Source organism: Musca vetustissima, unplaced genomic scaffold (assembly GCF_032173495.1).
Source record: "Musca vetustissima isolate MV318-11 ecotype Yass unplaced genomic scaffold, APGP_CSIRO_Mvet_v1 utg1769, whole genome shotgun sequence".
NCBI lineage: Eukaryota > Metazoa > Arthropoda > Insecta > Diptera > Muscidae > Musca > Musca vetustissima.
The window spans coordinates 302,629-328,938 of record NW_026882413.1 but is presented as its reverse complement, the minus strand read 5'-3'; the positions used below and the strand labels follow the sequence as shown (position 1 = coordinate 328,938).

At 33.5% G+C, this 26,310-nt stretch overlaps 4 protein-coding genes across 4 annotated transcripts; 3 read left to right on the top strand and 1 right to left on the bottom strand.

Annotated features, from left to right (window-relative positions):
• Positions 1–2,293: 2,293 nt before the first annotated feature.
• On the top strand, positions 2,294–5,932 carry LOC133328749 (uncharacterized protein KIAA1143 homolog). The gene is made up of 3 exons (XM_061537297.1): positions 2,294–2,464; positions 2,570–2,714; positions 5,715–5,932. The coding sequence occupies exons 1-3, from the start codon at positions 2,360–2,362 to the stop codon at positions 5,924–5,926; spliced, it is 462 nt and encodes a 153-aa protein (XP_061393281.1). The 5' UTR covers positions 2,294–2,359; the 3' UTR covers positions 5,927–5,932.
• Positions 5,933–11,690: 5,758 nt separating this feature from the next.
• Positions 11,691–15,295, top strand: LOC133328758 (uncharacterized). Its single transcript, XM_061537305.1, has 4 exons — positions 11,691–14,549; positions 14,606–14,785; positions 14,883–15,225; positions 15,291–15,295. The coding sequence occupies exons 1-4, from the start codon at positions 11,691–11,693 to the stop codon at positions 15,293–15,295; spliced, it is 3,387 nt and encodes a 1,128-aa protein (XP_061393289.1).
• Positions 15,296–17,984: 2,689 nt separating this feature from the next.
• On the bottom strand, positions 17,985–18,696 carry LOC133328757 (uncharacterized). The gene is made up of 2 exons (XM_061537304.1): positions 18,517–18,696; positions 17,985–18,456 (listed from the first exon to the last, which is right to left on the bottom strand). Exons 1-2 carry the CDS (start codon positions 18,666–18,668, stop codon positions 17,985–17,987), a joined length of 624 nt encoding a protein of 207 aa, XP_061393288.1. The 5' UTR covers positions 18,669–18,696.
• A 5,588-nt stretch (positions 18,697–24,284) lies between these two features.
• LOC133328755 (uncharacterized) lies at positions 24,285–25,278 on the top strand. Its single transcript, XM_061537303.1, has one exon. The coding sequence runs from the start codon at positions 24,296–24,298 to the stop codon at positions 25,274–25,276; it is 981 nt and encodes a 326-aa protein (XP_061393287.1). The 5' UTR covers positions 24,285–24,295; the 3' UTR covers positions 25,277–25,278.
• Positions 25,279–26,310: the final 1,032 nt, after the last annotated feature.

Below are 26,310 nucleotides of genomic sequence, written 5' to 3'. Positions count from 1 at the left end.
AAAAATGTAAAAAAAAATCGCGAATCTGCAGATTATTTGCTGAATCTTACTGAATGTTGTCTGTTTACTTTTCTCAGTAATTTTCTCTGAAATGAGTAAATGTTACAAAAGTAACTGTTTTATTCAAATAAATATTCTTTGGTTTGACCATTTTCTCCGTTGATTTTTGAGTTAATGCCTGGTTTGGGCTAAGTTTATTTGGATTTGTTTATATTACGTTATGATTTTTCGGGTGTTTTACTTATGGTATAATTATTACAAGATATTAAAGTTGTTTCAAACATTTATATTTTTCCAATTTCTAATTTGCTGTAAATATTTGGTTTACGTGTTCAATAGACAGTGGCATAAAAAAGATTGGCCGAGATGACTTTCTAGAATTCTTTGGTTGTTTAAAAGTAATGGAAAGGTGACTTTTATGGAAAACTTTATTTTTGGAGCTATGGTGTGATATGATGTCACATGATTAATGACACAAAAATATATAGACATATTTTGTCTGTTGTCATTCTCAAATATGGTAAAATTTTTAAAGGAGAGATCGCAAACAAATTCGATTAAAACAGATTCTTTAAAGTTCTGGGACATGGTATAATAATATAAGATGAATGAAAATGCTTGAAAATATGTTGAAGGTAATTATAGCGTCAGTATCATATAAATATAATATGGCCTGCCAATAAAATAGAAATTATATGAAAATTAGTAAAAATAATTCTGAATGAAAAGTCGTTATAAATAAAGGAATTCCTTAATTTAAATATTTTTTGAATTTAGAATGTAGCGTTTTGTAAGAAATACAGAATAACGCCCTAACTACAATACAATAATTCATGGTCTAAATGTCAATCAGCTGATGTTTGTTCCGCCAAAAGTATTTGTTTGCAAATAAAAAATGAAAAAAGCATATAACAATTGAAATGTTTTTTGCTATGTTTTGATTGATTAGAAAATAAATAAAAAATGAATAAATACAATAATTTTATTAATAATTTGTATTTTCTTTAATTTATTGCATTTGGCAACTATTGAATAAAAAACAGGCAACATCTGAAAACATTTGCAGATTTTTGGGTCAGATGTATGTGGAGATGTCTTTTTTTTTGAGTAGTAGATTTATAGTGGTTTTTGGAACCGATCTTGGCCTCGTGGCAAGGTTCACGAAAAAATAAATAAAAAATAAAAATCGTGGTAAATTTTAGCCTGGCCTTTAATCATGATCAAGTGTTATATGTAAATCTACTTTTACCTTATATCATTATACCATGTTTCTGGAACAATTATGGCGTTTTTACACGATATGTATTTTACATATGTGCTGTCACTGTTTCATCCATATGTAATTCCTTATGTGTGTCAAAATTAGCAGCGTACACAAAACATTTATTTTTTGCGTTCAAATTGGCATATGTATTTTACATATGACATAACCTATAAACAAAAAAAAAAAAAAACACTTTTATTTTTTTCTTAAATCAATATCTTTTTTTATTAAACAGCTACAAACGAAATAATAATTTGTAATCGTTGCCTCTTCATACTTTTCTTTGACTTGCAATTGAAACATTTCCTTCCAACAATGTCTTTCATTCAAACAGCTGATTTCTTTTTGTTTCACATATGAAAATAGAGCGCGTCCTATTCGGAAAAAATACATATGTAATTGCATATCGTTTTGACATATTGAAATTTCCGTATGTTTCACTTGACGAGTTCGATTTCCATATGTAAAAAAGTAACAGCACATATGTAAAATACATATCGTGTAAAAACACCATTAGTTATGAATATAATTACAAATGTGAATGCATTCTTATTTAACTTATTCGAAGCAAAATCAAATCCACTAATGGTGCATTTGTATGAAATGTGTAGTTCTATGGATAAAGAATTATTTGTTTGTCATTTTCATTGTTAGATAAAATCTAATTTACTAGAACCCGTTGGGTGTAAATGTAGCATAAAACAAACAAAATATTCTGGCAACATTGTCGCTTATGTCAATGCCATTAAAAATACAGTGGACCACAATCCGCGCCACACGCTACATTTATAGATGCCCTTGTAGTAATCATTAATTCGACAATCGCCATACTCTCTACTTCAAGACACACCACTCCCCATTCACAACTGTTTTTGACATTCGCCGTAAACAACAAAAATACAACTCTGCCACGAATATAGACAGCAAAAGAAATGTCAAACATAGATTTTTGCAAAGTTTATCAACGAAATTAGAAGCGTGTTTTCCCGGTTGTTTGTTTTTCTGTTATTCGATTATTTGTGGCGTGAAATGTGTACAGTAATAATAATAATAAATTATTAATATTGTTTGTTTGTGTTGTTGTCGAGTCGAACTATGTCTAAGCGCAATATTGCCTATATAAAACCACAAGATCCATCCTTTTTAGCAAAACTAAAGCAAGAAATTGGTTACAAAGAGGGGCCAAACGTCGACACAAAGGTGATTTATTTGCGACATTTTTAGGTGATTTGTTTATTTAATGTCGGCATGCGGATTGCAATTCGAGTTGAAAATAATGTAAATTGTAATTTATTCAATGATTAGAGACAAAAACTTGAGAATTTGGAGGACAATATTTCGGACAGTGACGAACCAGAACGTGAGGACGAAAAACCATTGGTTGTGGTGTTAAACTCTGGTGATCTTACTGCGCAAGAAGCTGAGGCGGAACAAAAACGTTTGGCCAAAGGTAAATATAAACAAACGCCGCATTTAAGGATGAACTCTGTTCGAATAGCCGATCCCTTGGCGAGCAAAACCTTTCCGGCGTAGTGCGCTTCTGAGTGAGTGCACCACGAGACGATTGTGTTGCGCTGATGGCGATGTTCGCATGTCTGTCCGTCCGTCTGCGTGTGTCCGTCCATAGCTTTACTTTGTGCTTGTTTTGTGTTGTTATTCGTTGGCGTTGTGTGAGTGTGTTCTGTCAGTTAGCTGTCATTTTGGTTTTAGTTGAGTCAGAAGTCGAGCGTTGGTCTGTCGTTAGTTATTTTTTCTTTTCGTCGTTTCCACGCTCCTCTTTTTTATACAAAAAAAAATTTAACAAAATATTTTTCGCAATCTAGCAAAAAAAAAAAAAATATTGTGTGAATTGAAAGTGAAAGAAATGTTCCAATAACTATGCAGTGAATACTTCCATATATTTGGAAACAAAATAGAAAACAACAGTGCATAGTAAAAAACGTTAACAAAATTTAATAAAAAAAATAATATTAAAAGGTATGCCAAAAAATTTGTTGATTTTACATAGTTTTGAATTTTTCTTCCTGAAAAAGATAAACGTATTGCCGTATTCAAAGTTTTTCTGTGGCCTACAATGTCGTGGTTTTCATCGTCAGAATTTTCTGGTCCAAATGCAGTTTTTCAAGTCCTTAGGAAAAAAGTTTTTTCCTAACCTCACATTTTTTACTCGACAATTTTTTTATAAAAATCACAATTACTTTATGTGAACTTCTTAATTTATAGTCCTCCAACAAATGTAAATAATAGAGTCATTACACTATGGACATATGGATTGCCCAATGTGGAAATGTTTGAAATTCCTGGAACTTTTGCCAGCGGAGCACCCTCAATTCATCTGCTTGGGAAAAAATGAAGTCGATTCTATGTGACACTCATTCACACATACACACATTCGGCCAACAATCCAACAACTGGGGCTCCGCTAAAGCAAATACGATGATAAAAGTGAACATTAAAACGGAATGAAACAACAACAACAAGAGTAGCGGCGACGATGAAAACGACGGAGGCAACAGAAGCAGCTGTCGTCAGACTATGCCAAGACAGCCCGCGCAATAAACCAACCAACGAAAATAATATACAATATGTTAGAGACACCAATATAGCCATGGAGGATAACTTCTACTAAGGTTGGAGGAATTTATTTCTTGATTTTGATTCTACAAAAAGTAAATTGTTCAATGAGAATGGCATCCTTGGCGTCCAATAAAATCAAACAAAAATATAACAGTTCCTTCAATATTCGACATCAGGTTCCATGCAATACCACCTTTTTGTCCAAAGTAAAACGCCAAAGCAGATGCCAAGAACGGGAAAGCATAGTAAGAAAAGAAATCTAAAATAGGAATAGAGAGAAGACTGAACATGATAAAAGGTGCATAATGAAATAAACAACAAAGAATAGGATAGAGGGTAAATCGTGATAAATTATCGCATGAAAAACACTTGGTGAAAGAACAAAGATGGATAGATGGTTTCATCCAATAACTGCGTGTTTGGTTTTTCACTGATATACAATGGCACAACATGAGCTAGGACAGCCATTACGTTGCCTGTTTCTTTGTGGCCCCACAAGCGTTAAAAAAGGTCGAGAGGTGAGGGGCTAAAGTTACTTGGAAACCATTTGAGTCATTAGAATAGTAGTCGGCACTATTTCAACGTCTTTCTATTCGTCCTTATCCGTATTGTTGGAGTAGGGAAGGGAAACCCATTGTTTTTATCCTGAAATCCGTTCCTACTATTATATTATGCACTTATAAATCCAATGAAAATGGTACCCTTTTTTATTGGTAGATATTTACGAATCATTATTAAATCTTTTTATATTTAAATTTAAACACTTTTGAAATGTGTAACGGTCATTTAGGTTACTTAAGTTTTTTTATTTTTTGAATAATTTATCTTAGATTCAATTATTTAAAAATATTATTAAAAAGTTTTGTTCTCAATTGAGTGGCCATGATATCATGAAGATTTTAAAATGCATCCACGTAATTATATTTAAAATGTTGATCATTTATTTATAATAATTTGTTTATATAGTGGTTAGGCTATTTGAGTAGTCATAATGTAATGCAGACTTATACTTGTTTAAAATATATATTATCTTATTTTTATAAGAATTTATTTAGAGTAAGTATGATGTAAGGTGGATTCTTTGTAATGATATATAAATTGGTCATCGAATTTATAATTCGTCTTTTATTGCAAAGTAAATTAGTACACGTACTCCATTTATGTACCAAAACATAACATACTAGAATTAGTTTCGCATCTATATTCCCGCTAAATAAATTGTAAGAATGTGTGTAGAATATCATATATATATTATTAAACGGCCAAGTTTTTTATCTTCCTCATTATATTGGTATAACCTTGACATTAGGTTTGAAATAACATGAAATATTCGAACACAAACACTTATTCGACCAACTTATAGAAAGTGCGATATAGATGCATAATTTCAGATTTCTGGCATAATAAATGTCATACAGCCCTTATTTAAAACTTTATAGAACTTTAAGAACTTTAAGGGTTTCTTTTAGTGTAAAACCAGGGCATCGGTTCTGTTCGAATTTACAAATTTCTTAATATAACATGTTCAGTACGGCCGTCCGTTAAGTCCGTTCTATATGGATCTCGTATTTTTGCATATCCATTTAATTTTTCTCCTGAATAAAAATATCTGTTTAAGTAGATTTTCATTGAAAGTAGAATAAATACAAAACAACATTTCGTTGTGTTGGATCTCTATATTATATTTATTTTAGTTTTAATGTAGGATTTAGGAGTTGATGTTTTATTGGTTGCAAAAATGTGTCATAAATAATTTTGTATTTGTTTACTGTTATTTAATTCAAGAAGAGATATCGCAGAAGTTGCTACGATTTGAGGTGCCAAGAAAAATACATTTTCACTATTAAACTTTATTATTTCTTATATATTACAGAAGCCGCTGAAGCCCGCGCTGATTTAAGTAAGCCCATAGTCTTTCGTAAAAAACATAATTCTAAAGAGGGTTCAGATATAGCACTAGAGACATCATCATCATCGAAATCAACAAAGTCGTCAAATAAGGACGAGAAGCGCAAAAAATCGGACAACAAAAAAAGTATAAAGTTATCCTTCAACGCTGACGAAGAGGAGCAGGAGGAGGACTAGTAGGCAAGCAAATAATACAAGAACGAGTTCAACAAACAGTTGTCACAAACAAAAAAATCGATCAATAAATTGGGAAATTTTCGTATAACACCATAATCGCAGTGTGGCTGGAGTGGCGATTTTTTATACATACATATAAATGTTGAACAGGTATGTAGGTGTGTATATTTAAGTGGTTGTGACAAATACATATAGTATCCTATACATATATATGTCCATTAGAACATAATCAATGATTTGCCGTACAGACATTCACACTATATACTTCAAATAAGCTATCCGTTTATATACATACATACAAACGTATAGTGATATATATATATATATATATATAATACATAAGTTTTATATACATATATACATATGTATTGAGATATTCATATAATTTTATAGTTATACATACTAAAATATGTATAGTGCGATAATAGATATGTGCATACATCTGTATACATATTTATATACGTAGTCTTATGTTCGTTTTTTATATCAAATTATAATTTGAAGAGGAAAATTATATTTGAAGTAATATGTTTTAGTAAATTCTGATGGTACAGTTAAAACTTTTTGGTCTTAAATTTATGTAACATTATTTTCAGTAGATAAATAATAATTTGTAATGAACATTGTAGCAGATGTTTAAATCCGCAGGTTATATTTAACATGGCTTCTGGGAGTGAATTCTCAGTCGACGTTGTCTTAAAAAAGCTTTTTTATTGGCATTTTATATAGTTCGAGGTTTAAAAAGTATTGTTTTATCATTTTTGAAGATACAGAACTATATTAGTAGCTAAATTTATTAAAAACCTTAAAGGGCACAGCATTTGGAAATTATCCGTGTGAAATCCTAATCTTCTTGTTGGCAAAAATGCAGTTTCGGTGCATTGATTACGATTTATTCAATCATGCATATTAGAAAGTAAATTGATTCGCGATCATATGCTTTTTTCCAATACACTTGAACATTGATATTATTATTTTTCCATCTTCTTTACATCTGGATGTTTGGACTCAATTATTCACGCGATATCTCTAATATTTTGACCCACATTAATCAAGTATCAATATGTTACTTTATAATAAAAATGTTCTTGTGAAAATACATAGATCGTTTTAAAAACGACCATACTAATTAGGGCTTATTGCATCATTAACATGAGATCCCGACAAAATATTGATAAGAAGCATTATTTGGCTCTGCACAGAATACAGAATTAATCTTCTGGACAAAGGTCATTTAAGGAAACATTTATTTAGCCAAATGTCCCAATTGCAAAAAAAGAGATATTCTATGTAAGAATAGATAAATTTGTAAAAATTAAATCGAATACGAGCCTTAAGAAATATGATAACAGTTTGAATATGTAATTTTATTCTAGCTTTTTTTGTAATTTTTATATACATACATTGCTGACCATTACTGATTTTTACCCCCCGTGTATCGTTCCATCATTATGGTAAGCATTTTTTCACAGTTTTGTGAAAAATGTTTAGCCAGCCATCCCCTCCCCGCTCTGCACGTAACTCTTTCCAACCGCCTCCTTTCTATGTTACTATAGTATATTTTATATATTTTATAACGAAATCTGTTTTATAACTTGTTCATCGTTTTCTTGCTTTTGACTTCTATCTCTTCTCCCCTTTGAACGGTTTTAGTCAATTCCCTTTTGTCACGATGTTCGTCGTACTGTTGTTGTGGATTGGTGTTTTATTTTTTGTTAAACAACAACCATACCTCATTTCAAAAAATTGAATTTTGAATGTTACGGCAATACGTGTAGCTCATGAGTCGCGGCTCGGGAGTCTTGATTACACCTTGTTATCTGGATCTGATTTGTTGTTTTTTTTTAATTTTCCATGAATGCTTCGAGTTATTTTCCCGAGCATCATCTCTTAGCTCGAAAGTAAATTGATATGCAGATTGTATGAATCGAATTAAATCTCTTTTTGAATTACATTCCATTTTCAAAGTCTTTAAAAAGCGGCATCTATGCTATGACTATGATGATGACTGATGACGGCAGAGATTGTGCGGCGAGACGAGTCTTTGTTTGTGTGTTCTTATTTAGGTTTCCGCCGTTTTCGTTTAGCATGTTCATCGGTTTTGTTTTGTTTACCATATTCTTGGCAATTTGGTGTAGTGGCGGCGGGTAGGTGTGCATGCAATGCGTGGTGAATGGTTGGTTGTTTGGTTTATGCGGTTCAGAGCAGTACATTTTGTTTGGCAGCGTTGTCGCGTTTTGTTGTTGTATGCTAGGCGTTCAAACACACAACAAAATTGTTGAATATGTTTTGTTGATTCCAATTCTATTCCATCTTTTAGTGACATTTGGTGTATCTCGTTGTTTGTTTATGGGATGAATACTCAAACAAAACATTTCCAACAACATCAAGAGAACCATGAGATTCTCTTGACTTGCTATCGTCCAAAGAAGCTGTGTTCTCTTAATATTTAGCAACTGCTGATGGCTCTCGTTTGTTCCTCTGTTGATTGTCACGATTAAATGTAAAAACAACCCTCAGTGGTGAAGTTCTTAAAATGTGTTGTTTGGAGCAAACACTGCTGCTAACTACCGCAGTGTTGCTCTGAAAAGGTACAGTTTTGTATCCATGAGATAATCGACGGTAATAGTACATGTTGTATGTTTTAGTTGTAAAGGGATTTTGTTCTTACATAATTATGCTATAATTATTAAATACTATTTTCGGTGGCGTTTTGGCCGTTAATATATATATATATATATATATGATGTTCAAAATTGTTATATGATGGCCAAATTTATTAACAATGATTACACTTGTTAGTGTTATCTTCCCCATTTAAATTCCATAATACCATTGAATATTTGTTTCGATTCTTTAAAATAATGAAAATTGGTAGATTATGTTATATGGAGCTATACAAAATTTATATTTATTTATAATTGTGAAGGTTACCGGGCATAAATAATAAATATATATATATATATATATATATACTTTGGGAAGTCGTACATTAAAAATAAAGATGACATACATGATTGTATAAGTTGTTATATATATACTCTAAAAAATATAATTTTGAGTTGAAAATAGGAAGCCCTACTTGATTCATTAAATTGAAAAGGTTTCATTTGAAAAATAAAACCATTTTAATATTTATATTCACTTGTCTTGCAAAATACTATGTGTATTGCACCTTCTGGAACACAACTTTGTACGTATCCAACTCGTACTATTTGTGATAGTACGACAAATGATAAACCCCAATGTTGAAAGTACATACCTTATATGTTGAAAGTGCGTACAGGAAGGTTTATGTGTCCTTAAAATGTTTAGGAATACCAGTGGAGCATTGCAAACAACAAATTATTTTAAATATTTTTCTTAATCAAGAAAAGTGACAGTCATTGGTCTGTTTCAGAACCTGCAAGAATATTACATTAATCCAAAACGATTTTCGTAAATTTAAAACGTATAAATTTGAAAACGTATACAACTTTTTGAGTACAGAGTAGGTTCAGCAACAGATCAAATTGTGTTATAATGTTGCTAAAAAATGAGACTTTCCACATTTATTCACAAGTTTACCTGTGTAAATGAACATTTGTGTATTCAATCATGTATATGTCAATAATTATGTCTAAACGGTAGGAATGTTTTCTGTATCTTGTAAATCGAGTTGATTTAAAATCGGTCATAAGTAAATGTACTTTTATACTTCTTAATTTGTTAGATACTGAAACAAATGAATCATCAGGGTAATGAATTTGGAAATAGTATTTATTTATTTTTTTTCTTTTGCATGAAATTAAATATAAAACCCAGACTTAGATTCAAATAAAAATAGGGCATCTGGTAACTCTGTTTTATTCAATTTTTTTCCTAAGCAACCTTTCAAATACAACACTTACAACTGCCGGATATACTGACAGACAGTCGTACTCACTCACCATATATTCTCACGCGCTTCTCCTCTCTCTATTTCTCTCATTGTAAATGACAGAAGGTTGGTGGCTGGCTCTCGGCGGTTTTTGTACTCAATGCTGCTCTTGATTATTTTGGCAACCTTTAGTTGTTTGTTGGTTCTCAAGAGTGTTGTGTGTCGTGTTTTGATATCACGGAAACTTTCTATGCGTTACCGTTAGCCGGTCAAAAAACTTTGTTGTAATTATTTTTGTTACGCCTCTCCTTCCCCACATCAGTACCAAGCAAACCTATCTTCTTTTGGAGGTCGAAGCCAAAAAGTTCTCCAACGCACATTGCCATTATCAATTCTCTTTCCATGCATTCGATGACTTGGTGATTGCCAGCCCTCAAACCAGGACATACATTGTGGAGGTTGGAGGCATTGATGGCAGTTTTTAACATGATTCGAACCCACACTATGGACATGTTTTGAAATTTGCCGTTGCTGATGATGCATTTAACATCATTCAGGGTATGAATAATCTAACCATTACCACTATTACACATACCACAAAAATTAACTTTTGGAACCACGTTGTAGGTATTTGGATGGGAGTTGTTGTAGTCATCCGGAGCTAGAAGCTGCAAAAACACATACTCGGCAATGTCTTCTTCTTGCACACCGCTAATCATGCTACTAGTGCGCTCCGTTCCGTTCTTCTTCTAGTTTCTTTATTTTACTCCACACGCTGTTTCGGACTGAATGGTTGGCTGGCTGGTTGGCTGGCTGACTGATTCACTTATAGCGAAACCAGCAAACAATATTCTTGCTATGTGCGCTTTAGCTTCATGTTCGTCGTTTGTTATGTTTTCTTATGTCGCTTGTTTAACAATTTGTCGGTCTGGCCGTTTGTTTCGCTACTTATTCCGTCTGTTCGTCCGTCCGACCGTTTGTTGGATCGACTGTTTGTAACACTATTTCGAAAGACTGAACACCAACTGAGTCGTCAGAATGTCAGTTCAAACACGCTGTTCAAAACGTCGTATAGTCGGTCGATGTGTATGTATGTTTGTACAACAAAAAAGTTATATGTTTTGTTCGGTCGCAAACTTTACAAATGGACAGTCTACTACCCAATGTGCTTTGAAGCTATATATATATATATATTGTTTATATACACCAATGTACATAATAGTTATATAATTGTATTTGTACACATATACGACTGAAGAGATATAATTCGGATATATAATCAGCGAAGAAATTTAGTCACACTAACCATGATCTCTCTGCTTGGAGTTTCCAAATAAAAATTTAAGAAAACACCAATTTTGGAAGTACGATTATTGATTATTAAGCATTTATTTTAATCGTACATTTAAAATTACATTATACTGGATTTAATAAATACAGTGGATTTTAATTGTCAATTCCATTGCATTAAAGTCATATAAATCCTCACAGAGGAGGTTAATCTGACAAAAAGTTCTAATGTACATGCCGTTAAACTTAATATGTATTAAAGGTCATCGGTATTTTTGGCGCCAAATTAGAAATCTTTATCATTCACGTTTAAAAACTGTTAATAGGGTTAATTTTTATCTTTTATTTTTGTATTATGATTTATCAAACCATACATATACATATGTATGTTGTTATTATTTTCAATGCAAAATTAGGAAAAAGTGATATTGCAAAGTCATAGAGTTTAAGAACACCGACGAATATTAAGGTATATTAAAATATTATATTTTTTAACACATGTTTCTTTTCTAATTACAGTTTTCCTAATCTCAACATCGGTATTTAAAGACATCGGATATCTCCTGTACATTACTGAAATCTACAAAAAATCTCTGGCACCGTCAATTCTAGAATATGACTGAAGTTGATGTTTCTATGCCGGAAGGTACAGGTTTATCATCAGCGGCTAACCTACAACATTCTGAGGCAACAACAACAAGTGGTGGCCAAGAAAATGGGAGTCCTACAAACGTCAACGACGAGGGTGGCAACAGTCAGACAATCCAGGAGACAACCAAACTAAATCCAAATAGAAACAAGGGTGAAAGTATGGACGTGGATGGTGTTGATACTGAAGAAGACGATTCACAGATAACTTCTTCAACAGATACTGGAGAAGGTGGCGGTGCTGCGGAAGCTGACATTAGAGATCGTGATGAAAATAGCAATAGCAAAACAGAACCTCCCTCAAAGACATCGGCTAACGTCAACGCAAACGAGGACTCATCAAATGCCTGCGAAAGTATATCACAAAACTGTGATAGTGTAAATAGTTCAGATGCAGGAAAAACGCATTCTTCAAATCATGCTCGAGACTCGGACAACGACACAAACACAAATGACAGTCATGCAGCATCAAAGACACACCACAGCGAAGATGGCGAGGGCGCTATCAGTGCAGATGGATCGGCAAATCATGTCGATGACACTTCCAATGATAATTCCAGTCACACAAATCCCGATCCATTGGCTGTACCAAATTCAAAACAGAGCCAAAATGGTTCTGCTTCGGCGGAAGAGAAGCAATCAGATGGTGTTGTAGATTTGGGTGATGACTCCGATATTGAAATGTCCGAGCCCTCAAATACCAAGGATTCGCAAAACAAAGAAAAACCTCAAGCACAAGATTCTGATGGCGCAGTTGTCATTGGTTCGGACTCGGAAAATGAAAACGAGAAGCCGACAAATTTATCGACATCAACTACGCCGCTTCCCTCCAAGACGCCTGATGCGACATCGAAAGCTCCCGCAGTAGTTGAAGATGATGACGACGATGATTGTGTGGTCATAGAAGACGATAGTCCACCGCCAGCGCCGAATGATCTCTCGAAACGTAAATTGGATGCTACTGGTGGTCAAGATGACCTATCTCAGCCCCCCAACAAGCGGCAACGTAATAGTCTAACACCAACCCAGGGACAGTTGAGTATTAAAGATGCTAGATCTTTGATGGGTCCCGCATCAGATGCAGCAAATAAAAACGCTGTTGTATATCCTGTAAATATAACACCCGCCTCGCCAGTAACAGGGCCACCAAAACTTGTACCCGTAGGAGCGCCCATAGCGGCGGCCACAGTAGCGGCAGCCTCGTCTATACCCGGCATGCCTATGTTGCCCGGTTTGAATAGCACAACCAATGCCAATTGTTTGCCCGGCCTGACAGACGATATGTTTGTCTTAGAGGCCCCCTCATTTATAGTTCCGTATATCTATGAAAAACCTCCCTCTGACCAAATTAAAAATGTCGTCAAAGAATTGGAAGACAAATTCGCTTTTACGAAAGAAGATTTGGCGGTGGTGGACAAAACCGATGAATTTGACATGATGACCGAACAGAACAAAGAAGATCGCGAAGAAAAAAGTGCCAAAAAGAAGAAACGAGGGCAAGGCGACGATGATTCTTGGTCAGAGGAAGACGAAGATTCCGAAGAAGACGATGATGATGATTCGGAATCGGGTGTTCGTACAAAAGTCCTAATAAAGGAAGCATCTGATGATATATCCGCTCTGAAAGGAGCGATAAAACCAGCAGCTGCGGTAGCAGCAACAGGCACCAATTCAAGTGTACCTGCTAAACCTGGCCAGGAGAACTATTTCGAAAGTCCTCTGGGTAAATTTTTTATGGACATTGGTGTTGGCCTAGTTCAGGAATATGTACAAAATGACTTGATACGTCTTCAGAAGCGAAAAATGCGCAAGAGTCTGGGTCGCAATACAGCCGAATTCGAAAAGGCAATTGCAGCACTCACCGCTAATATGGAGGCCTCAAAGAAAAAGAACGCACCCTTCAAGTTCAACATGAAACGCTGTGAGTTCTGTAATTTCAAATCCGAATCTGCACTTGCCATGGCGAACCACTACGAAACTCCTCACATGAATGGCGCCATGTACAAATGCAACTTCTGTATTTTTGAAATACGAAATGCTACAGAAATTGTCTACCACATGGAAGCAGTCCACAACATCAAAGCTCGACTCATTAAGCCCTTGCCCTATCATCAGTGCCCCAACTGTGGATTTGAAGATAACGGCAAAGCTAAATTGGCTCGCCATCAGCCCGTATGTGCTAAGAAATTCCGGCCTGAAATCAATCTGGCACCTCCCAACGATTGGGAAGCCCCCGCTAAAATTCCACGTATTAAGCCCAGACATGGTTTGGTGGGGACAGCCACCGCTTACCAGGCAATGGCAGCACAGGCCGCTGCCCAAAAAGCAGCTTTGGCTACTATACAACAGCAGCAGCAGGCCAGGAATCTGCAAGCTGCAGCCTTGGCAGCCCAAACTGCTGCAGCCAACAAGCTCAGGGGACGTGCGCCACAAATGCCCGTGGGAAATAAGAATATACCTCCATCCACTGGGGCAATGATTCGTGCCGCTAACCAAGTCCGAAATCCTGCAGCTACGAATGTTGTTCTACCAAACAACTACCAACTAGGAAATATCGCAGGACAAATTCTGCCAGGCAGTGCAGCATCGTCTAAAAAACAACTTAGCACGGGCCAACCTAGCATTTCCATAACCCCACTACCTCGTCAAGCAGCTGGATCGTCAGCGCAGTCGCCTACTACCAGCAAAGTACCACCACCCGGTTTGAAGCCGGGTCAAAATCCAGCCGGTGGCAAGGCTCAGTTTGTTATATGCGAGATATGTGATGGTTACATAAAAGATTTAGAACAATTGCGTAATCATATGCAGTGGATGCACAAAGTGAAGGTAATACGACCCTCTCCAATACTATGGATTATATTAATGTATATATCCCATTCTAGATCCACCCTAAGATGATTTATAATAGACCACCATTGAATTGTCAAAAGTGTCAGTTTAGGTTCTTCACAGATCAGGGTTTGGAGCGTCACTTGTTGGGCTCTCATGGTTTGGTGACAAGCTCTATGCAAGAAGCCGCCAATAAAGGCAAAGATGCAGGAAGATGCCCTGTATGCGGCAGAGTAAGTATTTATAAAAATACAAAAAAAAAAAAACAAGAAAACAAGATATTTCAGTTTGGAATCACTTATACTTACCCTTGGTTCCCTTTATTTTCAGATGTATCAATGGAAGCTATTGAACCATGTGTCGCGAGACCACCATATGACACTGAAACCAGCTCATCTATCCTATAAATGTACCGTTTGTACGGCCACCTTTGGCATGTATAAACAGTTTGAGACGCATGTCTACACTGCTCACAGTACAGTGGCCAAAAAGGCTATGGATGGCAAAAAGAATTCACCAGCTACAAATTCGTCGGCAGGTGGTAGCGGTCGTAATAGTTTATCGGCTGCAAACGATTCTCTGTTGAAGCCATTAAAAATAAACGACGAAATAACAATAATACCACAACCTGCATCAAAATCGCGCATTTCTAACATGGATACTCATGTTATTGGTGAGTGTTCAAACAAATCAAACCTGAAATAACGCTTTCAACGAATCCCATTTCTTATTTTACAGATTAAATGTTTCAGTTAAGATTTGGTAAACAAATACATACATGGAGGCGCAGCGAAAATGTGTTGGCGAGGAGGCCGCCAAAATGTCGCTTTATTAAGGGCTGAACATTGATCACAACACGATATACTTTAACAAAAGAAAAACCAATTGAAAATTCTCTACATTATATGTAAAAGATAAATAATAGTTTTAGCAACTCCATACAACAATGCTCTGGAATATTCAACAACTTCAAAAAGGCTGCTGTGTAAAATATAGAAATGTTTACTCCCATGAATAACATAAAAACAGACATTGTTGGTGTTTCCTCCATCTCCATCCACTTCTTATTTTATCTCAATGCCAATACCCCAACCACCAACCACAGAAGTTCCATATGTCAAAATTGTAATTTTATTTTTGCACAATTTCCATTTTTATTTAGATTCTTTCTTAAGCACACACTGATGAATTTCAGATTCGAAACCATTTCTCGTTTGTTTGATCTTATTCTATGTGGAAGAAGAGGAAAGAACCATAAAACACAGTAATTACAAAAACAAAAAAGAAAAGTTACAAAACCACAAGTGGTACTTGTATATTAGTTAAATACATAATAAGCATAGAATCGTAGACTATAAAAAACAACAACAAACTAAAATGGCAAATAAAACAATAAACGCAAAATTATGCATACAATGAATACATGAAAAAATCACGCGTTTGATTAATAACCATGCATTTGTTTATAGAAACAATTTGGGACAAAACAAGACCCACACTCTCTTCTGCATCTGCAACATGTATTCAGATCATAAAAATGCACGTATCCTCCTCTTTTAATTTGTAATCAGTTATGAATATTACATATAAATATTAATTGAGAGAACGTCTACATATATACATATATCTGTCTATATGATTGATAAGAGAAAATAATTTGAAAATGTGAAATAAAACATCTTTAGATTATTCATAAAGAAACAAAAATAAAAAAACACAATAACAAATTTAAGTAAAAATATAAGGTATACACACTAAAGGTAAACAATTTATAATTATATTATTACACATAATTTATATTATTTTTAATTTTGAGTAAATAAATAAATCTTCTTATTAATACTATAAATAATATAATAAAAAGCAAACATTTTAAAACTTATATTTCAGAGTTTTTTTATTTATAAGATCGGGTCGACTGAGCCCTGAGCACTGAGAGAAATCTTAGTGTCAAAATTTATGTTCATTGCTACAAAATACTACTCAGTGTTGTCTTTTTACAAAGTTCAGTGAATGAGTTCGAATTGAGAAAGGCATTTGAATTTTTGAAGAACTGATATTTATAAATTTTTACCGTTTCCACGACATAGTGGTCTACGAACTGAAACGACCCGAGTCCTACTTGGCCAACGTCTGCCCATTAGCTCATTGGGTAAAAGAAATAGGACAGCTGCAACAACAACAAACGTTTACAGTGAAAAAAAATTAGCAGTTAACAAAGTAGTTTTTATGACTGCTTTTCTTTACAGTTGGAAGTCCGACATTGACGCATACAAAAAAATTGTGATCTTGTCACAGGCACATATCGAGCTTTAACCCTTCTTTGCATAGTGATGGAAATTTCTGTCATACCAATTATTACCCAACAATATATTAAAAGAATGTTAAGTTTTGGCTGACCGAGCTTTGATAAATGTACATTACACACTTATGTGACAAAATAACATAGGTGACTAATGGTAAAGGTGGTCATATGCTAACCGACTTTTTGCCTGCAATTGAAGAATACGACTTGGATAATATGTAGTTTCAAAAAGTCGGTGCCATTTGCCAAACAACTCGAGCGAAAATGGCTTTATCGTCGTGGCGATATCGAATGGCCCCTTTATGTTTATTCAGATAAATATTCAATTCTTGAGCAAAACATACAAGTTATGTCTGAGACACTGCCCAAATTGTGTCTAAAAGTGGTCGGCCCAAAGGAATCATTGCTTGCAACAGATCATTTAAATAGTGAAGTGTTTCACACACAATGTCAATTTTTAAACTTTATAATAAAAAGATATATCATGAAAAAATATGTCATGTGTTTTATTTATTTTTACCACGAAATGAATAACCCTATATAACCTATGGACATCTATTTATTAACTAGTTGAATATTTTAGTTACCTATTTTATTGAAAATTGTACCCACTATATTTAAAGTTCATATTGTTCCAATGAATAATTTTATTTTTTAGTAAGAAACAAAACTATTTTAATGATCACGAAATTAATAAAAAATAAACCAATTCAATTCAAGATTTTACTGTATGTTAATATCATTGAGTATCGATCTTTCAACTAAATATGCTCACCAAAAATTATATTTTTTAGGTAAATTATTGTTTAATCATCTAATAAATATTCAAGCCGTAAATGTATCGAAAAAAATTAATAGAATTTTTTCAGAATTTGTGTAAAAATATATGTATATTTGTAACATGTCTGTATGTATGTGTGTTTATGTATACTGATCTACAATATACATTTTAAGTTAACAAAAACTACATGGATGTATGTATGTGTAGCTCAGCTAACTTGTACCAGCCAATATCTATTGCTCTATTATTTTATACAAAAAATTAATATCCAATTATTTGTTTTGCAGTCTTTTTCTAAACTCTACTTTCTATACAAAAAAAATTGTAAAAATTGTACAATTTCTGCTCAGTTAACCTCTAAAGAATTTGATGCATCATCTTCGTCAGTTATGGTTTTGGAAGCTGTTGAGTGTAGACCCGCCGAGGGAAACAGCGATGCCACTTGCGGCAAGTTAGCCAATTCATCTTCACTGATAATTTTCGGTTTCTCATCCTCATTGGTACTGGACTTTGTTAGCTGATAGAAAGCAGTGTCGCTGTGTGTGATATTCACAATGCTACCCGTCAATGGAAGCGCACTCAGCAGTTCTGCGGGGCTGCTAAATGCTCCAATGTTAACTGGTGCTATTCCGGTTAAAACTTGACCCGTAACATTCGTCTGTATGGGAAGTGGAATGTTACCCAAATCGATGTGACTATTGTTGGTGTGTGTATCGTAGAATGTCAAGTCAACTCGCTCCTGTGATTCAAAACTGGTGTCATTTTCGCCAACTTCAGTGAGAATACCAATTTCATAGACAACAGCCTTGACCACATATCTGCAAGAAAGATCATGATTAGAGCGACTTACTAATACTGGTAATGTTTATGTCACTTACAGATTCTTTGGTGTGTCATTTAGACTGGCATGTAAAGCCTCGATGGTGTCATTATCTATGCCGGAACTGGCGTCGAGAACTGGCAATGACCAACTAAATGTGGCCAAGGTGGCTAGGCAACACCATACAGCTATTACGTGGTAGTTTTTCATTTTGTACTCCTGATTTATTTTCTAATCCACTTGTGTTCCACAAACTCAGCTGTTGCTGTTTACTTCTCGGTTGGTTATCCTTAGTAGTCCTGCGATAAGAACAATCACAAAACAGTACTACAACCACCAGAATCGGAAATATTTAAAGAAAGCGATTAGTTTTGTTTCTCCTAGCCACCAGCACAGACCGAAATGCACAATGTATTGAGATCACCCTTATAATGAAACAGACTTTTATATAGGATCAATACTATTTTAACACCGACAACAATGTGTCATAAACACACACACAGCCGAACCGATGTTGACGTTTTGAGAATGTATCGGTCCATACAAAGAGTAATAGTCAGGCCGTCATGCGGACAATTAACATCCCTGCTGCTGTTAATTGGCAATCTGGCTGTGAAACGTGGAGAAGTGGTTTCAAAGAAAAAGTGCTAGATTTTAATGGTGACGACGTCGACGATCACTGTTCAAAGGGAGGGTGCTCTATCTACAAGTTATAACTTGAATTTAAAGTAAAGCAAATGATAGAGAGAGGGAGGTGCGACGACGCTGTTGTTTACTTTGACCGAATATGCTAATTAATTGCGGATAATTTGGAGCGTGTTTCCTGGCGAAAAACAAAACAAACGTATAACACTCTCTGTCCACTAACTTTTGTATTGTTTCCTTGCCCTTGTTAATATGTTTGTTTTCCTTAAGTATAGGGCACACACACATATTTTTAGTAAGAAAATTTAAAAAACGCCACTATATGAAGTGATATAAATATTAAAGTTAAACTTGTTGTCGGAACGAATGTTCTGCAGCCTGACTATATCTGCTGACTCAGTGTTTTTCAGCAAAATTGTTTAATTTGAATTTAACAGTTTTTGGAATTGTGTCTGCTATATGTATAAATAAGCAGTCGCTATTGTGTTATAGAAGTAAATATTTTTTTAATACAAGTCAATTTTATTGTCTGATATTAATATATTAATTTTTACCTGTTGTTACTGATTATGTTTTTAACATGTGTAAAGTATATTTAGTAATAAGATTTGCGATATCATTTAATTTCATAAATAATATATTTTATGGCATCCATATTACTTCAGAATGTAATTATATTCTATTATATTTTCTATAAATATTTTTTATTTTGTTATCTATAAATAGTTTTATTGAAAAGAATACTAAACAATTTTTGATCTTCCAAGTATCTTGTCTATAGCTCATATTTTATCATTTTATATTTTTTTATAAAACGTTATCTCTGAAGATGGTTATATTGGAATATAAAGAAATTAATATATATATATATATATATATTGGAATTATACTGAAAATGAACCGAACTATATCAAAAAGGTCCAACGTTTCTTGAACTTAAATTAATAATAAACTATTTTGGAGAATTAAATATTATTTTAGTATAAAGCAAGGAGAGTATAGAAGAAGGTACAAAATAATATTAACCAATTTGAAGAAATTCACTAAAATATCGCTTGTTCAAAGATGATGTAGACAAAATGTTGCTCATTGTCATACAGATATTGGAAAGCATATAGGGGAGACTGCGGCACCTTCGGCATAGGGGCACATTCGGCAATGGCGTTTTCGATATGAAGCTCTCATTGTACATCACTAGCTTTGATCCATAGGTATCGAGTATAAAAACAATAAGTGTCGCAAAGTTTGAAATCTCTAGCTAATGAGCTTATTTACATGCATTTTTTCGTATTTTTACAGATGTTTTTGTAATATTTCCATACAATTTCGTAAGTATTTCGTGTATAAAACTTTAAAGATTTTAAGGCAGAATTATTAAAAAGTCGTTACTTACAATGTTTATTCTGATAAATATATTTAAAAATATAATGTTTTTAGAAGATTGGAAGAATAAAATTAAAAAAAAAAACATTAGAAAGTACCTTTGATTCGGCATTTTAAATTGTGGCACATTCCTTCGATTGTGTTATTTCTGGTTGTGGTAATGGCCTTGAGACGTCAAAATCCCCAACATAGCCTTAAACGTGAAAACATTGTGTCGCATCTTAAAACAAAATAGAACATTTAGGGATTTGAATTTCAACCAGGCTGATAGCGGTGATAATTACAAAGCTATGACTATTGTGCCGAATTTGCCCCATCAAATGTCGAAGCTACCCTAGGTAGGGGCACATTCCACGATTTTGACTTTTTTACAAAACTGCTAAAAATTTTAACTAATACAAATTTATTATATGTTTTTGGTACTATTTTTTATAATTAAGTATCAGAGGACATTAACCAGCCATAAAGTTGTTATATCTGTTGAGTAAGTACTGCGATATAGAGCTCTAAAAAAGTACCAAATGCGCCCTAGTTTTTTTTTATAGACTATAATCTATATCCAATAATTAGACAGTAATTTAAAATAAAAGGGTTATTTCAAATAGCTAAAATCGATGGGATCCTTAAATGATCAAAACATGGACCCCATTGTCAATTGTCTTCCCAGATCACTTACTTATATTTGGTATAGTGAAAAAACCTGGCCAATAATATTCGAAAAATGATTTGCAAATCATTGGGGACTATGTTATTATAGATCAACATTGAACATGTTCTGCCAAGAGGTTTTGTATCTGGATTTCCAAATTAATGAATCATCGGTTGGAAAATGCGACTCAAAAATTAAAAATGCCATAAATCGAGTGGTGTCGTTTAAACTGATCAAGGATAACAAATAAAATATATATTGATCATTTCAAATCGTTTCTACTCACTAATAAATGTGAATGCCAAATTACAAACTTAAAAATGGGCGAGACATTGAAAATTTTCTTCAAATAGGTTTTAATAAATTAGAGGACATTGGTGCGAAAATACGCTTGAAACCTCCAAATAACCGAGACTGGTTCCGAATTTATTTTAAAATTGTTCTGCAAGGATGTGATTTCTCCAAAAAATTGGGAATGTCAAAATTACATAAATTTCTATATATTTCTATTTTTTCTGAATATCCAAAAGATAAATGGGCAAACTGTGCTTTGTTATTCATTGCCGTGTAATATTAATAATTGGGCTATCGTGCAATTCACGTTCAATATCAAAAGCAAATTTCTTTATTATGTTTGTACACCATGACGTATGATCAACAATTATCGTGTAAATACGAATAATCAAAGAAGACATCAAGGGCTCAAATGGAAGATCAAAAATACATTTTTTTAAGATTTCGTAAATCCATGACTTTTTATTAGAATTCAACCGCACAAATAAATATGTTCCAATTGTCAACCTATAATCAAAGTTATTGAATGGCAGTGAAGTATTTGTTTTATTTGGTGAATGCCGTTTGATTTGTATTGTTTATATTTGTTGTTTTTTTTTATTTCTTAAAACAATGGAAAATTCCCGAGCTTAAACATTTAATTTACACATAGTCAAGTCTGAAATATACATACATTGTTATATATGCATGTATGCATATACTGTGTGTATTCGTGTAAATATTGTTGTGTGAGGATTAAATATTGATTTTCGTTGTTAAAAACCCCCCAATGAAATCAAGTTCCTAATTGATTGACTTAAACAAATGATCCAGTTTTATCTTGTGGTTCTTATTACCAATTTTATTTTAATAATTGAATACAACATACATCTCATTAAAGGTAAATCAAAAAAAAAAAAAAAATACAACAACAATATTTAAAATAAATTAATTATGACGTAAATTGTACAATTTTAAATACGTTGTCTTTTGAAGCTGCGTGCTATTTTAATAGCAATAAATAAATCTGAACCAACGAATAGTTTCCCACTCCATTTAATCATATTTATTACACATATATGTATAAATGTGTGTATATGTAAATTCTCCGACTCGGCTGCAAAACAATTTGACACCCAATAAATATAGCCAGCAACTGGAAACTGTTGGTGTTATTTTTAGGTTATTGTCTTTTCGATAAAAAAAATACGGTCAAGTACGGTTATAGCGAACTTGTGGGGGCGAAGCAAGTTCGTTATATCCAATGTAAGGCAAAACAAAGGCTTAGCAGGAAAAATACGTTAATTTATATCAGATTTTAAACTAAAAAATGTATTTAATAAATGTTCTTCATTACATTCAATGTGAGAGATCATTCGTGAAAAAACAGTATAAAAACAAATATTTTTTGAAAATGTGTACCTGCCTTAACTTACAAATTAACTTTTTTGAGAATGTCAATCGTTAAATATGATGTATATTTATAGCAACTTTATAACAGACTTAAAATAAAAGAAAACTGAAAGTTGGTACAGAAAAAATAATTCGTTTTAATAAAAGTTGGCTATATCCGTAGTTCGGTATAAGAGTAAAGATTTTTATGTAAAATAAGTATTAAAACTTCGCGAAATTTCATTGTAACGGGTGTTCATTATAAAAGTAATCTACTGTAATAGTAATATCCGTTGCTACAGTCATGCCTATTTTACTCGTTTTTTCTAACATAATCCGCATTTTTTCAATATTCGCTGGTTTTTATTAATTATCACAATTAAAACATAAATTAATATCACAAATTTGACCACTGTTCTAAATAAAGATTGAAAAAATGTTAAATTTGAAACCGAATTGTTCCCATAAATATTATTAGCTGAATTGATGATGCTATATTCACACGACAAATGTGGTAAAGTAATACCTCCAAATATGGATTGATATTTTAATTAAAACAAAAAAAAAATCTCAATGATATTTTGGGTCAAATCGGACACTCCAATTGATATATATATATATATATATAATATGTTTATGAATTGATATATAAAACATAGTTTAACGTTGGTGGAAATGTTGGCTTGTCAAGTAGATCTACGATTTACTTTTATTTCGGTTTATTAATTTCAAAATATATACCAAGAGTGTAGCCTTAATAAGTATTAAGTAGGAGATAAATCTTATTCATGTAAAAAATATAAAAAGTTCAAAATATTCACACAATTATGTCGTAAGTCATGTATATTTGAAGTGGGGTGAGTGACCGCTCTTTTGTGGCTTTATCTCGAAAGATAAAAACCGGAGGTCCTCAATTTTTTTACCACTGATAGTACTCCTAAAGTTCTACAAAAAGTATTAAGGGATAATTGTAAAAAAGTAATGGGTTTTGATTTATTTAACATTTAAAGTTTGATTTTGCCTCTGAAAGTCGTGTAAGTGATTGCGGAAGTGCCATATTTGTGAGTGGTCCAATTCATATTTAACCACTTCATTTAACTAGGCACCACTGTACCACACAAAGTAGATACTAATTATATAAAAACATGAAGAAGTACCATCAAAAGAAATAACTGTACGAGTAGATATCCTAAAAACATAAAAATTTGTATTTTTTGTCAAAATTCAAATGAAATCTCTATTAACACAAACATTTCGCACCTTTGGGACAAAGCCATAATCTACCCACATTAGCCTCGCATCAGCAGTTTAAAGCAGTTGATACTGCGTCTGTTCGCTTGACTTCAATCTGGCGAACAGTAGTCAAATGATGAAGCGGCTTTAAAAAGCTTCGCATCACCAGCAATATTTGTCATTATCACAGTCACCGCTGAAGCGAAACATTCGACAAAAATTCTCAGTGAACAATTACGGTTGTATTACCGTTCCGACTGAAATGGAGAGCTTTAGATTATTGGCAGTGGTGTGCTTGCTTGTGGCCAGGGTATCTTCCGCACCCGTAGATCAATCAAAACCCCACAATGATTTATTTGCTGGTCTTTTGAGTTTTGCCCAACTCGGAAACCCACCGAAAGAAAGTGACATTGTAAAGAGACGCATTTATGAGGAGAATCCTGACAGGGCATTGAAACAAATCTCATTACAATCGTTGATCAATGAAATGGAAGGAAGTATGTTTGCATCTGCTTTAAGTGTCCACAATGTGGCACATGATCAGTCTGCCGTAATTCCAGAAATTCGCCCAACTGTTGAAAAGAAAGTAGATGATCATGATGTGAACAAACGGAACTTAGTAACCGAATCTACACCTAGTGTTGAGACAGCAACAACGACAATTCCCGTGGAAGGTGAAGAGCGTAGGGTAATTTTACAAACGACGGAAAGGGTTCCTGAAATTGCTGGTGTGCCGGCTCATATCATAATCGATCGTATCGCCATTCAGCCCCATCATGGTAATCGGTTTCCTTTAATACCCGCCTTTGAAATAAAACATACCCGAACGGAAAATGGTGAAAAAGTACCGGAAATAACTAAAATTAGCATTTCTAAAACGGAAATTACATCAGTGCCTAATACAAATGCACCAGTTACTGTTACTCCCGCCACAGAATCATCTACCACCACCACTACAGAAACAACTACAACCGCCACCACCTCCGTAGAATCATCAACTGCAGCCATATCCACCACCTCCACTACAGAATCAACTAAAGTCACACCCACCACTCCCGAATCAACCACACCAACAGCAGAAATCAGTCCAACAACTTCTTCGACAATTGCTGTTGTTGCCAACAAAGAAACTGAATCGACCACAGCCAAAAATATAGAACAGCTCAAAGAAGAGGAGCAGGAACTGAAGGAAAAAGTTGCCGAAATTGAAGCCGAGCCAATTATCCTTTCAGCACGTGTCTAAAATCTTGGTACAGATATCAAGGTTTCTTTTGACAAATCCAACATCTCCCAAATCGTCAGTGTAAATACATAACCCTATTTATTAATATTTAAAAAAATGTTTTTTTTCTCATTCCCCATTCAATCAAGCCATATTTTAATTTGTCAGAAATGACTATTTGCTCGTCCAATTTTCGAAAAAAAAGAAAATCATGTGATGTGAAATTCTCAGTATTACTTCGTATTGACTAACATTTAGACTTGATTTGTTTTTGTTTTTTTTTTTCATTTCATTATTGTTTTCGACAATACAAATTTTACAGTGTATGTATGAATGTATGTGTAGCTCTATATATAATAAGTGTATGTATTTTTGTTATTAGCATATAAGTGAAGATTTTGATTTTGCAAAATTTGTTAAACAAATAAATTTTATGGCGTCGTTTTGTAAATTGTCGCATTGAAATTAAAGTTTTTGTTTTGCCTTGATTTGAATTCAAGTTGTCTGCTAGGGAAATAGTGGAGATGTGAAAATTAATTATTTCCATTGATAATGAAGGAAAGGAAATGTTCACAGTTCCGATGTTGTTGCTTAATGATAATCATGGGAACGTTATTTTTGATCAGTATATGTTTGAAACAAGTTTGAGGTTGCAATAGAGGAATGTTTTGAGTAGACTTCAATTGGTGACAAATATTCGATAATACAATAAATTGACATTTGAGATAGATGTTTGGAAAGATGGTTAAACATAGGGGAGACTGGGACACATTCGGCTATCGCGTTTTCGATATGAATCTCTCACTGTACATAACTGTTGCAAAGTTTTTAATCTCTAGCTAATAAAATTATTTAGATTTACGGTTTTTGTATTTTTACAGATGTTTTGGTAATATTTCCATTCCATTTCGTAAGTATTTCGTGTAAAAAACATTTAAAATTTTAAGGCAGTATTATTAAAAAGTCGTTAATTACAATGTACATTCTTTTAAAAATAATTAAAAATATATTGTTTTTAGAAGACCGATAGAAAAAAAAATTAAAACAATAAATTA

What these genes read in the sequence shown, in the direction of transcription:
- LOC133328749 (XM_061537297.1), top strand. Translation starts at nt 2,360, where the DNA reads ATGTCTAAGCGCAATATTGCCTATATAAAACCACAAGATCCATCCTTT. An exon ending in GGCCAAACGTCGACACAAAG is followed by an intron (nt 2,465 to 2,569) that starts GTGATTTATTTG and finishes TTCAATGATTAG; the next exon opens with AGACAAAAACTTGAGAATTT. An exon ending in ACAAAAACGTTTGGCCAAAG is followed by an intron (nt 2,715 to 5,714) that starts GTAAATATAAAC and finishes TATATATTACAG; the next exon opens with AAGCCGCTGAAGCCCGCGCT.
- LOC133328758 (XM_061537305.1), top strand. Translation starts at nt 11,691, where the DNA reads ATGACTGAAGTTGATGTTTCTATGCCGGAAGGTACAGGTTTATCATCA. An exon ending in AGTGGATGCACAAAGTGAAG is followed by an intron (nt 14,550 to 14,605) that starts GTAATACGACCC and finishes ATCCCATTCTAG; the next exon opens with ATCCACCCTAAGATGATTTA. An exon ending in GATGCCCTGTATGCGGCAGA is followed by an intron (nt 14,786 to 14,882) that starts GTAAGTATTTAT and finishes CTTTATTTTCAG; the next exon opens with ATGTATCAATGGAAGCTATT.
- LOC133328757 (XM_061537304.1), bottom strand. Translation starts at nt 18,668, where the DNA reads ATGAAAAACTACCACGTAATAGCTGTATGGTGTTGCCTAGCCACCTTG. An exon ending in AATGACACACCAAAGAATCT is followed by an intron (nt 18,457 to 18,516) that starts GTAAGTGACATA and finishes TCTTTCTTGCAG; the next exon opens with ATATGTGGTCAAGGCTGTTG.
- LOC133328755 (XM_061537303.1), top strand. Translation starts at nt 24,296, where the DNA reads ATGGAGAGCTTTAGATTATTGGCAGTGGTGTGCTTGCTTGTGGCCAGG.